This window comes from Leptonotus elevatus, chromosome 11 (genome assembly GCF_054856555.1).
Source record: "Leptonotus elevatus isolate MCC_2025b chromosome 11, RoL_Lele_1.0, whole genome shotgun sequence".
Taxonomy (NCBI): Eukaryota; Metazoa; Chordata; class Actinopteri; order Syngnathiformes; family Syngnathidae; genus Leptonotus; species Leptonotus elevatus.
The window spans coordinates 2,740,700-2,757,176 of NC_141249.1; the positions used below are offsets into that span (position 1 = coordinate 2,740,700).

The 16,477-nt window shown below is 41.1% G+C and overlaps 1 protein-coding gene across 4 annotated transcripts in view; it reads right to left on the reverse strand.

Moving 5' to 3' along the window:
• eeig2b (EEIG family member 2b) overlaps nt 1-16,477 on the reverse strand; it is a 51,741-nt gene that overhangs the window by 17,818 nt on the left and 17,446 nt on the right. For 2 of the 4 annotated variants that reach the window (XM_086088484.1, XM_086088486.1), the window contains exons 3-7: nt 14,560-14,589; nt 10,793-10,909; nt 9,109-9,155; nt 8,267-8,361; nt 2,707-2,808 (exon numbers count right to left, since the gene is read on the reverse strand). In XM_086088484.1, coding sequence (XP_085944610.1) covers nt 2,707-2,808; nt 8,267-8,361; nt 9,109-9,155; nt 10,793-10,909; nt 14,560-14,589 — 391 coding nt within the window. The remainder of the gene's footprint in view (nt 1-2,706; nt 2,809-8,266; nt 8,362-9,108; nt 9,156-10,792; nt 10,910-14,559; nt 14,590-16,477) is intronic. The other 2 variants (XM_086088485.1, XM_086088487.1) reach the window with 2 other exon arrangements.

The following is a 16,477-nucleotide window of genomic DNA, read 5'->3' on the forward strand; positions in this document are numbered from 1 at the left end:
GTGCAGTCGATCAAAAAATGTTGAAGACGTCCTCATAACATTAAATGTCGAAAGAATTAACACAGAACAAGTGCGCTTCAATTTTGGTGGCCCAAAAAATGCTGATAAAAAGGCCTTCTTAATTGAGTGATTGATCGTGATTTATCAAAATTCTAAGATGTGATTAATCTGATTTAAAAAAATTAACGTTTGACAGCTCTAATATATATATATATATATATATATATATATATATATATATATATATATATATATATATATATATATATATATATTATTATTACAGCTCAGTGCATTTTGTTTTCATATTAAAAGCTGACTAATTTTTCAAATGAAGTAACTTGTAAAATTCTGTTAATTTTTTTAATTTGATCCCAGTCCCCACAAATATATGCATTGTTATTTTATTTTTTTTATTATTTTTTATCCCTCAACGTAATACATAGGGGCACAAGTCACTATATGCGCTGTGTGCATTTTGGGGCAGGCTGAGGGGGACTCGCTTTGGAAAGATCGCGTTTATTTTTTATCTTTAAATTAATATTTTATAGCTCATTTGATTGTAATTTCATCCCACTTAAAAGAGCATAAAATTAACATTTGTGGTGATATTCTGCGACTTGAGGAAGACGGTTCACTCATGACACGTCAGAGTGGTCTTTCATAGACGTGACGACATCGAGGAGTGATCAAAACATTTCATTATGTAGGAAATGTACAATACGTTAATAGATTGGCCGACATTATCACATACACGGCATTTCACAACTTTTACACTTATCCGACTGTCGCATCACTCTGGGGTGCAGCAGGTGCATGCTGCTCTGAGCTGTCGAGTCTCTCCCTGTATGGTAAAATGCACACATTTACATAAAAGTAGAAATAGACTTGTCAAAGAAAGAGATTCCGAAATTGATGATCTCGATTTGGATTACAAACCTTCACCGCGGTGTTTACCGATGACGGTGTGCGCTTCTACTATACAACAAGGTAGGATGCTGTGTCGTGCATCTTCAGTTTACTTTTGTGCTGAATGGTCACATTGTGGTGTATTTCCACTTATATTGGTTGCTATGTCCATTTATATCAATCTTGTGAAGTGACATTCGAGTCGAGGAACTCAGGGTTATTCGAGCCAGGTTTCCGAGACACGTTGTTAGCTAAAGTCGGCTAACATGTTGGGTGCTCCGGTTTCCTCCCACATTCCAAAGACCTAATTGTCCATAGATGTGATTGTGAGTGTGGATGGTTGTTCGTCTCTGTGTGCCCTGCGATTGGCTGGCAACCAGTTCAGGGTGTACCCCGCCTACTGCCTGAAGCCAAGAATTAATAAAATGGATGGATATATATATATATATATATATATATATATATATATATATATATATATATATATATATCTCATCCCACTACCTATAATGAAGTATTGTATACACTCAGCTGACATTATGTACTGTATCTAATATAATAATCACATTTGTTTGAGTTTAGTTTATTAAAAGGATAGTGTGCAGTAACATTAAAAAAGATGGCTGCACCAAATTTAGCACAATGATAGTTTCCATCTGTAGTCTCCATAAAATAAAATAACAAAGCAAGTTAAAATTACATACAAACAACATACGAAGTACCAAATACATAGTGCTGTATCATCAAATTACAAACCTTATAAAAGTGCGGAATTATAGAAGCCAACTATTTAAAAAATCTATAACAAGCATAAAATACATAAGTCACTGAGGTAGTGGTCGTAGTAGTTCCATTATTGTAGCAGCAGCAGTTATACTCGTAGCTGTATCCATCAAACGGTCCCACGAGGGTATCGTCTGACCCAAGTACTAGTAGCGTGAACAGGACTGGTGTTCAAGAAACCAGCCTTTGACTGCCCTTGAGAAGCTATAAAAGTTTGTGTTGTTTTTTAGGAATTTGGGGAGCCCGTTCCACCCTTTAATAGCTTTATAAGAAAAGGCTGACTGAGAAAAGGCAGACTTTTTGGGGGGGATGTCGCCCCTCAATGCAGACCGTAACACCCTGTTTGTTGATTGTAAGCGCAGATGTACAAATGTTTTTAATGGGGGCGGGGCTGCGTCATTGATAATTTTATGCACCAAACAGATATCAGAATACCTAATAAGGTTGTCGAAACTTAACATATATTATTTTACAAGTATGTTACAATGGTGGTACCGCATTGGCTTTTTATCAAAGATTTCTAAGGCTTGATTGTGTAACGATTAATTTGGTTTGCTGTTACAAAGATAAAAATTGTCATTTTGGACTAATACTTAGAGAAGTATTCATTTTAGTATGAATGTGTGAGTTACTGGTTACCTGTCTCCTGTGATTGACTGGTTATAAATCAGAATAAACCCTGCCTCTCGGGCATACGTTGCAACATCATTAAAGAAAATGTGGCACTAATACCATGGAGATTGAAAGTCGATCAAAAGCAACGTGGCAGGAAATACAGCTTCAACATCTTGAATTATTGGGCTATTAGAGCTGCAGTGACTCACTCTCCACCTCCTCTCATCTTTGACTGCGGTCTCATCTTGAAAATTGAGGATCATGAAAATCCGATCTTTCTGTCTGACCCAGCTTCTGGGGAAAGTAACTTCAAAACTAAATACCTCAAGTGCAAATTATCACGTGATAATCCAGCCAGAGTTTATAATTTGTTTCATAGCAGGATGGCCGCAGCCTTACCTGAAAGTTTGGACTGTTGACTGGCGTAGCTGGAAGTTCGCGAGTGGCCAGAGCCGCCAAGATCATCAGACACCACAGGACACTTGACTTCTCGACTCTCTGCTATGATACAGAACAAATTAGGATTTGAAATTGCTATGTCAATCAATTAGTCCAGTTTTGGCATGGTTACTCCTGAACAAGTGGCATGTGACAGACTTTTTAGGATCATGCACAATCATTTACATTACATAGCTCTCAAACCACAGGATATTGTATGCCTAATAAGTGCATGCTTAACATATACTCTACTGTAAATATGAAATAGAAAGCTGTCATTGTAGACTTGAAATTCATATATGTAAACACACAACTGATTAAAAAAAGAAAAAAGAAGTGGGACGAACAGACATATTCTATTTCATTCTACATTTATGATCCATGTCAGCTAATCACAAATAGCTTCTCTTCATTATGTGACTACAGTACAGCTTAAGTGTGCATGCATAAGCCCCAATTATTAGACAGTACTGCATATAAAATGTGAAAATCACAAAAACACAGGGGCTCAGTTATTCTCCTTTGTGAAATTATTGTACAACAAAAATGTTACAGACATTGCTATTCTGCAGAAAACCAAAGTGCAAAAATTCAATGCTATTAACAAACATTTTGAGAATAATTAGTCAAGAGCATCATCAACACACATTTAGCACAAACACACAACTTTCATAAACTTTAGAGGTGGGAATCTTTGACTTCGTCTCATGATTCGATTCAATTCCGATTTTTGGGCCTGCGATTCAATTCAGAATCGATTTTCGATTCAGAACAATTTTTGATTGACAGTGATTTCTGCTTCAATTTATAGATGTGCAAAGAATCGTCATGATCTACTCCAGTCTGACTCGCTAATGCTAAATAGCAAGCTACTCACGACACTTTATCACTCAAAAGAACGGCTATTCATACAAAATGTTTCAGGAATGTATACAGAGAAGCATCTTAACAATACTTACCGGCATATGCTCTTCCTACACTGCAAAAAAAAAAACTTTTATTGGAATAACTTGATTGTGACTTTTTCCTTCTTCTCTAAATATGGCTACAACTTAACAGTGTATCAATCAGTGTAAGTAGCCAAATCGTGTACAACATGAACAGCGCTCCCAATAAAGGCACACTCAAACAAGAGCAAGACAGTATAAAATAATTTAAATAAAATCGATTTTGGGACATTAAAAATAGATTCTGAATCGTACTAAATGAGAATCGAGATTCTTATGAGAATTGATTTTTTTGCACGCCCCTAATAAACATACTCACACAGTTCTATTTTTAGCCATGACATGTAAGAGCCTACAAGGTCAGAGCATATTGTAGCTAATCCAAAGGGAGTTTGTTTAAATTATACATAAAAGAGCTACACTACACTCTTTCAGAACACACACACTGATAAAGAAAAGAGGAAAGAAATTAAGGAGAGCTTGATGGCTGGGAAGAGAGCTTTCGCAAACCAGGCTAACAAACTAAAGAACAGAGGCATGTATGTGTAACAATAATGGATGCCAACTCGACATTGGACGTCCCCGCCACGGGAAGACTCGAAGGACATCCCAGGCAGCCCGCAGCACAGCCACACCAACTTCTTCCGAGGGGATCAGGAACCTTGGGCCCCGGCGACCCCCTTTCATGCAAGCAAGAGAACAAAATCGTGATTCTTTACTGTTGCAGACAAGCTGGTTCATCAGTCCATGGTAGATGCCATCAAGATGCTCAGAATGTAGATTGGAAGCGGCCGCAAACCAGTCGATCAGGTGCCAAAACCTTAATTACCCCTTCTCTGGCTTCTGTTTCATCTTCACGGACATCACTGATGTAAGAGTGCTTACACTCTTCTGGCTCTCAAGAAGACAAACACCCAGGACTTTCAGCAGTAATGTATAGGCTTTACATGGAATGTACAAATGTATTTCTTTTTATTACAGGTTGCCTGTGAAACACCTAAAATGCTTGACCAAATGTAGAATTATTGCAGCCACAGTGATCGCCACGTTGAAATCTTGATTATGTAATATCATTCATTGTTCTGTTTTTGTTCCACCAACACACATTAGGGGTGTTAAAAAAAATCGATTCGCGATGCTACAGTACGCAATTCTCGTATTGATTCAATATGCGGCCGAATCGATGTTTAAACATAAATTTTGGATGAAAATAATAAACAAAACATCTTACTCAGGGTTAGGGTTCACACTTTAAGCATGGCATAATCTTATATTAATGAAACATTAAGCCTTAATATTTTATTTCAGTGCTGTTCGTTTGAACAGATTGCAACCTGTTTGTTAAATACATTGGCTCACAGTATTAAGCCTGAAGTTTCATATAGATACATTTTCATACAAATCTTACAGTGTACAGTACAAGTACAAGTTTACTGATCAGTAGTCTATTTTCTCTATTTGAGTTAAAAAAAGAAATCGCAATAATCAATTTATAGATTTGTATCGGGATTAATTGATATTGAATCGAATCGCCAGGTACTAGGCAATTCACACCCCTACACAACTCCATTCCAGGTGTTGGTTCACCCTGCCATCTCACCCTTTTTGTGCGTAAGCCCTTGAGGTTCGCGCTCGACCGGGCCACCTTGGCAAAGTCGCCTTTCTGCCAATAGCCGCAGAAGACACGTAGTGGGCACCCTTCCGTGGGCATATGATAATAATAATAAATTATGCATTAGATTTATATTGCACTTTTTTGGACACTCAAAGACACTTCACAGTGGTTGCATTAATCATGCACTCACACGTTCACACTGTGGTGGCAGTAAGCTACTTAAGTAGCCACAGCTGCCCTGGGGCAGGCTGCCAGTGTGCGCCTACGGCCCTTCCGACCACCGACAAACATTCGCACCTTCCATACACCAGTGTGAGTAGCACTGGAGGCAATGTGTGTGAAGTACCTTGCCCAAGGACACAACGACACATGACTTTGGGAGAGCGGGGTTCGAACAGCCGACCTTCTGGTTACTGAACGATCGTCTCTACACCCTGAGCCACGGCAGACACACATGATCTGAACCCGCTACAGTGCCCTAAACAAGGAAAACCTCAAGGCTGCATTGTTCATTTGATACTATTTTAGCTCCTCCTGCCTCATTTTCCTCTAAATTTTCCACCTAATGTTCCACCTCACTTCTTGGTCAACTCCTGTTGCTGTTTTACGATCAGGAACTAGAAATTAGAGTAATAGAAAATTGCCATTCATTTCATGCAATAAAAAAATAATAATACTATATTGGGATATATAGGTCTTTCTTTAAAATTATCTGTCATTTATGGGGGGAAATTTTATGTACCGGTACTAATGGTAGTGCTGGGCAATATGATGATATTTATCGTGAAGATGATAGAAAAAAAATTATCTTGTCATTTTCTTCCTATCTTGTCTATCATCATTAGTCACTTACAGCAAAAAGCAAACTAAATAAGTGGCAGAGACGTACAAAAGCATTCGTTCTGCATGCTTGTTTCACACAGCTGTCACCAGGTGCCTGAGCAGTGGACATGGCAGTGAATGATACATAGTTGTTATACATTACAAGCTTACGGTGCCAAAGTAAACACCCATCCATTATCTGAACTACACAAGACAAAACACAACTACAAGCATAGCAGTTTGCAGGTCTAAATATGCAGTTTTAGCATCATTAAAACACAGATTTTTAAGTTTTTCTGAAAATTGAAAGGCTGAGAAAGCCCCCAAAAGCTTCGCTAGGACGCTTACGTTACCTACTCAAGTCGAGGCGAGATCGGTTCTACTACTTACGTCGCAGCGTAGCAACGACTCAATGAGCTTTGGCTGGCTAATACTGCACATAAACACGTTGCGCTTTCACTCATAAGTTAGTAATCACAGCCTCCGTGGTGGCGTATAAGAAGCACATTTTTAGTTACAAGTGTCGAAGTTCTCACGAAGAGTTTACGAGGCGTGATTAACGAGGAAAAGACGTAGAAGCCTTGCTATGCTAACTACTTTGCTAACCAGCAAACGTTATTGTGAAACTGACATTAATTTAGGTGCATGGGTGATCGATTACACTTTTTACAAAGTTCTCGCTGGTACTGCGTTACAGCGGAGCGTGTCAAACTTTTAATAGCAAAACAGCTGGCCTGGCCTTTAAATTAGTCTTTTGGGGAGGGGGGGAGGCAGTAACGCTACACACTTAGCTAAACAGGAAGTGATGTGATTGTTATGGCGTCCCGTATACGTCAACTGGGAGGAGGAAGATTAAACAACAGGCTTGATAAGCGATTGAGAAAATGGATGGATATACTAAAGTCAATACCTTTCGTATCACTAAATCTCATCATTTTTCATTTTTAAACAGTTTGAAAAAATGTTTGCATCTCCTTTTTAGATTCATAAATATATTTGTAAAAAAGATGTCAGTGGTTACTGTGCCTCTTTTGTGAACATTTGATAATTTTATATAGCAGCCCCAGCATTTCTCTTTCGATACAGATCTGTTTAATGTCACTTCAAAATAAAATGAGAAAATAATATTGGGCTTCATGACATGTCTGCTGACAAGCATGGGATGACCGTGGACAGGTGACTATTAGGCACAATTTATAGGGAATAATCAAGCCTATACGAGTCACAGGTAACTAAATGCAGGCTTGTGTCACTGTGATGCAATAGCTTATGGTGTGCAATCATTTTCGACTCACAATAACCGGTGTAATGGTCTGAATATCTAGAGCAAAACGTGATTTTGAACAAAAACATTGATGGATTGCTGTGTTTGTGCTATTCCCTTTCATGCAAACAGGTGAAACACACATTTCTTTTGTTCTGTGCTGAGAAATTGGTATGAATACTTTTGCAACCCACTGTTTGTACTGTTGATGTCATATGTGAAATGTCTTCCAATAAACAAAGTTATCAACAACAACAAAAGTCAATATCACTGCAGACGCTGCACCAATCCGCCTGCTAATCTCCCGCTCCAATCTTTATTCACTCGTGATCAAGACCCCAAGATACTTGAACTCCATTAAGGATACTAGAAGTCCATAAAGGATATGAACACAATCTGCAACAAAGGACAGCCTTTGCAGAGTCCAACTCTCACTGGAAACAAATCCGACTTACTACCAGCAATTGGGACCCAACTCTGACATCAGTCGTAGAGGGACCAAATAGGCTGTATCTAGGGGTGAAAAGTTTGACTCATCATCAGAGTCTTTCAGCCGTGTTTTGTCCTGTCCCTCACCGAGGATCTGTTTGCAATGGATGACCCTAACAAGGGCATAAAGCCCTGGACAACTTAGCTCCTTGGATCATTGGAACACACAAACCCCATGATAGGGTGATGACTCAGGGAGGAAATTGTTAACAATTGAAATCCTTAAACACATATTTGGTACTGTACTAGGAAAAATTTAATTACTCAAATGCGTTGTTGAAGGTGCATATATATATATATATGTATATATATATATTATTTGGAAAAGTAAATGGGATGACTAAACAGGGCTAAGATTGGAATGTTGAAGCGATTTTGGCTCACCACAAGAGGCTTTTCGTGTGTCACCCCCCCTTCTCTCCTCTAGCAGGCTGTCTCCATCACTTTGTATCCCAATCACTGTCGCTGTAGAAGGTGGCCTTTTAACATCATAATAAAGACATTAATTTGAAACACAATCATGGGAAAAGACCAAAGTTAAAAGTGAATATACTGTACATACCAGATAAACATAATAAATAATACATCTTTTGGCATAAACAAGCAGACTATAGATTTTCTTCTAGGTCTTTCTTTCCCCCGGGTTGATTCACATTTGTTTCTCTGTGCTGCCAAAAATTTTTTTATCCTCACTGAAAGGAAGAAACTAGGACGGCCAAAAGTATGCTATGACATAACATGACATGAGACTTACAAGTGCATTCACTGTATTTTGTATACAGACACAGAGGCCTGATATTATACTACTGGCTATTTTAGTATGCATTCTTATTAAAACTAAACAAGAAGGTATAAATTATCTGTAAGTTCTAAAATTGCCTTTTTGCATTCAAAGACATGCTACATTTGGTTTCGAAAAAGCAATTTGTATTGGTTTAGCTAAAGATCCTCTGTGACTAAAAACATTAACACTGTCCCTCTCCCATTCATAGGCTTGACCTTTAACGTCAATATAATAAAACGTTGATTTCACTCTGTTAAATGGACCTGTTCCTAGAGTTCAATGTTGTCTGTAATTGGTTCTTTCTTGGCTCAGGCTCAAGCACAATTCATAACATCAGCATGGTATTTTTATGTTAAGTGCTAGAGTTGACCACAAACTAAAATGAGGATATTGCTCACACAGTTTAGTACATTTAAATAGACAAAAAGTTACTTATACTTACGTTTTAAAACAGGGATCTCCTGACATAAGCTGAGTACTGATGATAACCTGTAAACACAAAAAGATTAAATTTGTCTGGTGCAACTTGGATATACGCCAACACAAAACAGCATCAGCGCAAGCAAGGCATTTGTTTGAGTAGTTGATCTATGGCGTAAACATGATAATTACAAATTTACTCTTTGTAAAGAATCTTTATCAAGTGATTTTGTCCCAAATCAGGTCCTCGTGACGTCCATCCATCCATCCATCATATACCGCTTATCCGGGGTCAGGTCGCGGGGGCAGCAGCTTTAGAAGGGAAGCCCAGACTTCCCTCTCCCCAGCCACTTCAGCCAGCTCCTTCGACGGGATCCCAAGGCGTTCCCAGACCAGTCGAGAGACATAGTCTCTCCAGCGTGTCCTGGGTCGTTCCTGGGGCCTCCCGCCAGTGGGACATGCCCGGAACACCTCTACAGGGAGGCGTCCAGGAGGCATCCGAGCCACATCAACTGGTTCCTCTCATCGCGGAGGAGTAGTGGCTCGACACTGAGTCCCTCCCGGATGACCGAGCTTCTCACCCTATAACTAAGGGAGAGCCCGGCTACCCTGCGGAGGAAACTTATTTCGGCCTCTTGTATCCGGGATCTTGTTCTTTCGGTCATGACCCACAGCTCGTGACCATAGGTGAGGGTAGGAACGTAGATCGACCGGTAAATCGAGAGCTTTGCCTTTCGGCTTAGCTCCTTCTTTACCACAATGGACCGATACAGAGTCCGCATCACTGTAGACGCTGCACCGATCCGCCTGTCGATCTCCCGCTCCAACCTACCCTTACTCGTGAACAAGACCTCAAGATACTTGAACTCCTCCACTTGGGGCAGGATCTGATCCCCAACCCTGAGAGGGTACTTCACCCTTTTCCGACTGAGGACCATGGTCTCGGATTCATAGGTGCTGATTTTCATCCCGAACGCTTCACACCCGGCCGCGAACCGCTCTAGTGATAGTTGGAGATCACGGCTTGAAGAAGCCAACAGCACCACATCATCTGCAAAAAGCAGAGATGTATTGTTGAGGCCACCAAACCGGACCCCCTCAACGCCTCGGCTGCACCTAGAAATTCTGTCCATTATAGTTATGAACAGAATCAGTGACAAAGGGCAACCTTGGCGGAGTCCAACCCTCACTGGAAACAACTTCGACTTACTGCCGGCAATGCGGACCAAACTCTGACATCGGTCGTACAGGGACCGAACAGCCAGTATCAGGGGGCTCGGTACCCCGTACTCCCGAAGCACCACCCACAGGACTCCCCGAGCACCGAGCAGCACCCCATCTCCACTATACACAGTGTTAATGGTGCACTGCTTTCCTCTCCTGATACGCCAGATGGTGGACAAGAATTTCTTGGAAGCCGTCCGGAAGTCGTTTTCCATGGCCTCACCAAACTCCTCCCATGTCCGAGTTTTTGCCTCAGTAATCGCGGAAGCTGCATTCCGCTTGGCCAGCCGGTACCTGTCAGCAGCCTCTGGAGTCCCACAGGCCAAAAAGGCCCAATAGGACTCCTTCTTCAGCTTGACGGCATCCCTAACCGCTGGTTCCTCGTGACGTGTGATAACAAATAAGATGACAGATTGATATTTTGAAAACAATGAGGCATTAACCTGTTGAAATACAACACAGCTGCAGAGTACCAGAGTTACCTTAAGAATTGAGTTATCCTGCCGAGTATTTTTGGTATCGTAACCCTCTAGCAGACATCTCCGGGTTGTACTTCCGGAGCCAGCAAACTCTGATAAATTCAGATCTGCAAAACCAAGCTGGAGGAAAAATCATGATAGGATTATTTTTTGTGATAATGTGGCTATGAAATGAAAAAGCCAGATAAGAGCAGAGGACCAAAAACATTTAGCATGCTAAATAAGTCATACCACGTGTATGCGTTGTGTTATTTAAGTTCCCATTACAATCATTTGAGTAAACACATTGTCTTGTTTTTTTTACAAATCCTGGATTTCAAGGAAGCATCTGTTATTTTGGATCTTAGGGTACTTGTACAATTCACCATAGTTATTTTAGGGGCAATACAAACCCAATTCCAATGAAGTTGAGACATTGTGTTAAACATACCGTAATTTACAGACTATAAGCCACTACTTTTTTCTCTTGCATTCGACCCTGCAGCTAATTCAACGGAGCGGCTTATACACCTGGTCACGAGAAGGTGCAATATAAAGGCAGAGCTGGCAAATCCGGGTCCAGAGAGCAAAAATCCTGCCACAATTTGGCTTTAGCCCCTAGACCTAGCTAGCTCCTATGGTGCTCGTTTACTTGGTAGCTAGCACGTCAACGGAAACAATTAGCGATAAGGGCTCGAGGGCTAAAGCCAAACTATGGTAGGGTTTTTACTTTCTGGACCTGGAGTTGCCATCTCTGTATAAAGGAAGTGCAAGAGCGCCAGGCAGAGCAAAACAAACTAATAGCGTATTTCCACTGGAGCCCAGCACGGCTCGGCTTGCTGGCAGGTCAGTTCACCCAACCCACGCTTGCACTGCTTTTCCACCTCCAATGTCCATTTGGGACACTGGGCGGAAGTACCGCATAACCGGCTGCAACACAATAGTGGAGCGCGGGAAACAACACATAACCAAAACACGGAAGCCATGGAGGACAACGCTGCCCAGTATCGGTTGCTTGTTCTGTTTTTTGTGGTGCTTCAGATGTGTCGCTTCTTCAGAGCTCGCAACGCAAGGAGTATCACCGCCGCGAAGAAAAGGACGATGTTTTATTGTCGGAAAGCCCTCAAGGCTATACACACTGATAGCAGTGGGAGCGAAGAAGAAAACGAACACATCTCGAAAAGGACACGGCTTGTTGTTGTTTTTTTCCCTCGCTGATGTCCATTACTGATGGCATCACAGGACCGACCGCCCAATCAACTGCCGTAGTGTTTTACGTCGCATCCCGGGCTTGTTCTGGGCTCGCTTTGGCCCAACGTAGGTGCGAGGGCCGCGAGAAGCTCTGCACGGTTCACTTCCAACACGGACAGTTGTAATGGAAACGCTCGCCAACACTTGCACGGTGCGGTGCTGGGCTGCAGTGGAAATACGCTACAAGTGAGCCCAAATACAGTAGGAGAGACAGAACAAGAGCGAGACCGTTTGCGCCCTCTTTATGGAAAAGAAACATGTGCATATAATGCTGCATTTAAGTTAAAGGCAATCAACCTGTTCGATTCTGACACTGATGAAGAGGAAGATAAGTTTTTTTGTTTTGAGAGCAACAACAAAGGAGAGTGTGGCTGACGAGGCAATCCTGGGCCTGTTCCTTTCAGATACTGAGGAAGAGGACTTCAATGGTTTTACGTAGTACGCAAGAGGAGGACGATAGCACGAGAATTACCGGTAATTACTGACTTTTCTGCTATAGTAGGCTGGTTATTTATGTGAAGGTAATGTATTTTTGTACAGCCGTGTTATTAATGCACCTTTACTGCCGTGTTACTGGCAAGCACTTTTAAAAACAGATTTAATTTAGCCATTTGACATTATTGCCTCATCAAGCGCTGTATGTTTTGTTCTGTTGTTATACTGTACTACTACTGTGACTCCAGGACGTGCAGGATGTGCAAGAGGTGTGACTGCAGGACAGACTGGCGGTTCGTGCGTAGTCACGCGAGAATTGGAGCATACGTCATCAAACTACGACAATACGTCATCATCGAGCTGCGACCACTACGTCATCACTGGAAGAGTATCCCATTTCGTGTCCCCACTGGAGCATACAGGGCGCGTTTTGAAATCTTTCCACTCTGGAGCCCGGTTACAAAAGTGATCGGTTTCAAGCTTCGAAACGGACGAACTGCCCAAACGGTAAGAAACTTGTGCAGATACATTGAAACAGGCTTTCATGTGGACGGGGCCTGAGAAAATGAATGTTCATCAAACACCTATTTGGAACATCCCACAAGTGAACTGGTTAATTGAGAACAGGTGGGTGCCATGATTGGGCATAAAAAGCGCTTCACTAAATTGTTCAGTCATTCACAGGAAAAACTGGGGTGAAGTTCATCTCTTTGTGAACAATTGTGTGAGAAAATGGTCGAACAGTTTATGGACAATGTACAACTGCAAGGAATTTAGGGATTTCATGATCTACAGTCCATAATGTCATCAAAAGGTTCAGAGAATCAAGAGAAATCACTGCATGAAAGCAGCAAGCCGGAAGCCAACATTGAATGCCCCGTGACCTTTGATCCCTCACATGGTACTACATCAAAAACTGACTTCACTGTGTAAAGAATATCACCACATGGCCTCAGGAACACTTCAGAAAACCAATGTCAGTAAAGTAAATACAGTTTGGCGCAATGGTGCTCCATCCTTAAGTGCAACTTAAAACTCTACAATGCAAAGCAAAAGCCATCCATTTATGAACAACACTCAGAAACGACGCAGGCTTTTCTGGGCATGAGCTCATCTAAGATGGGCTGATGCAATGTGGTCTGATGAGTCCACAGTTCCAATTGTATTTGGAAATTGTGGGTGTTGTGTCCTGCGGGCCAAAGAGGAAAAGAACCATCCAGACTGTGATGGACTCAAAGTACAAAAGCCAGAATCTGTGATGGTATGGGGCTGTATTAGTGCCAAAGGCATTGGTAACTTACAACTCTGTGAAGGTAAGATTAATGCTGAACGGTACATACAAGTTTTGGAGAAACATGTTGTATGCTGCCATTCAAGTATTGTCTTTTTCATGGACGCCCCTGCTTATTTCAGCAAGACAATGCCAAAGCACATTTTGCACGTTACAACAGTGTGACTTCATCGTAAAAGAGTACGGGTACTAGACTAGCCTGCCTGCAGTCCATACCTGTCTCCCATTGAAAAAATGTGCGGCACATTATGAAGCGTAAAATACGACACGGAGACCCCGAACTGTTGAACAGCTGAAGCTGTACATCAAGCTAGAATGGGAAAGAATTCCACCTACAAACTTTCAAACGTTTATTGAATGTTGTTAAAAGAAAAGGTGATGTAACACAGTAGTATACATGACACTGTCTCAGGAATGTGTTTAAATAAAATTCAAAGTTAATAATTATTTGCTAAAAACAATAAAGTTTATCAGTTTGAACATGAAAGATCTTGTCTCTGTAGTGTATTCAATTAAATATAGGTTTTGCAAATCATTGTATTCTGTTTTTATTTATGTTTAACACGTCCCAACGTCTTTGGAATTGAGTTTGTAGTATATAGCTTAAGGATTAAAATAAATAAATAAGAACTTTTTAGCATGTCAACAACCCAAAGCATACAGTTAAATCCAGACGTATAGTACGTTATGATGTTGGCTTTCGCCATTTAGAGGGGTCATATACATTACTGGCAAGATAAGAAGTGCCAGGCTTATATTTTTTGTCAGAAGAATGCTAAATAATAAAATTAAAGCAAACCAAGTATTAGTTTACCTTAGCAAATGCTTTCCCCCCCTTCAGCTCCTATGCAAACAGAAACACATATTACAAATATGACTTTAAAAAAAAATATACATATATATATATATATGTAGGACAAAAGCACACAGGTTCATGTCGTGTCCGCTTAGACACTTTTTGCCTCACAAAATGTTTATGTTGAGTTCCAACAGTTTTAGCTTATTTTTAGTGGAGATGGTACATTGTGATCAAGTGTGAGGAGCTTTTATAGTTAGAGGGAGCAGTATTATAATGATCCGTGTTTTTTTGTTTGTTTGTTTTTTAAGATTTGTATTTGGCTTTGTTTCATGTTATGTCTTGTTTTTTTGTTTTTTGTGGTTCATGTCTTTGAACCACAAAAAAAGGAGCTAGGAGCGATGTTGTCTGGGGCTTTATGCCCTTGGCAGGGTCACCCATGGCAAACAGGTCCTAGGTGAGGGGCCAGACAAAGCACGGCTCATGGACTCCTTATGATGAGAAAAATATATGGTTTGACGTTTCCCTTGCCCGGACATGGGTCACCGGGGCCCCCTCTGGAGCCAGGCCTGGAGGTGGGGCTTGTTGGCGAGCGCCTGGTGGCCGGGCCTGCACCCATGGGGCACAGGCCTGGGAGGCAACGTGAGTCCCCCTTGCCATGGGCTCACCACCAGTGGGAGGGGCCATAGTAAGCTGGGTGGCAGACAAGGACGGGGACCTTGGCGGACCGATCCATATTGGCGGACCGATGTATAACTTATTTTGTGGTTCATGTCTTATCCTACGACCCAGGACACACTGGAGAGACTACAGTATAGTGGGGTTTCCATCCACCCATTTTTATTGAAATTTTTAAGAAATGCAAAAATAAAATTGAATGTAAACGCTAGAAATTCAAAAAGGGCCCAGAATTCGCAAAAACGTTTTTACGCTTAGAGGGGGTGGATTTTTAAGCGTATCGAAAAAAGTAAAATGCTAAATTTGGCTCTGGAAACAGGTTTTGCGAATTAATGCTGACAAGTCTGGATACACGTCACAAGTTTTGACTGAAACAGAAATTATTTTGGAATTAATTAAAGAAGCGAATATTAACGCAATTTTAGATGGAAAACAGCAAAGAAACGCTACGGTTTATCAAGAATTACAAAAGCAAACTCATACGACGTCATTGCCCGGTGCAGTCGCTTCATGCTTTTCTTCTTCTTCTTTTAAATTACTGGTGGATCATATCTCTATGGTGTACACCGCCACCTACAGCGGCTGAATCCCCTCTCAATATTCGCAAAAGGCCTGGGAACACCTTGGGATCCCGCCGGTGGAGCTGGTGGATGTTGCTGGGGAGAAGGAAGTCTTGGCTTCCCTCCTAAAGCTTCTGCCCCCGCAACCCGACCTCGGCTAAGTGGTAGAAGATGGATGGATGGATGGATGGATGAATGATGTCTTATCCTGTCTCTTTAAATTTTATTGTGTCCACTTGTGCTTGTCAACCCGGTCCTTTGTGTCACCCACTTGTGTCTTGTCCAGATGTTTTTCGCTGTCTCGTCAGTTTTTTTTAATTATTATTATTCCCTGCCTAGTTTTCAGTCCTTGTTGGATCATTTGCTTTTGCTCATAGTCGCTGCCATTTGTCCTGTCTTTGTGCCCTGTTGAGTTGAGTGTGTTTTGTTTGTTTTGTTTGTTACTTTGTATCTGCTTTATTTGGTCTTCCCTCAATTTAGTAGTTTTGATTCAAAGTGTCTTGTTTGCTATTTGTTTTTTCTTTTGGAAATAAATCCTTTTTTGTTTATCGACATCCAGCACACCTGCCTCGCCTCCCTGCTTTCGCTGTCATTTGTCCTGTCTTTGTGCCCTGTTGAGTTGAGTGTGTTCTGTTTGTTACTTTGTATCTACTTTATTTGGTCTTCTCTCAATTTAGTAGTTTTGATTCAAAGTGTCT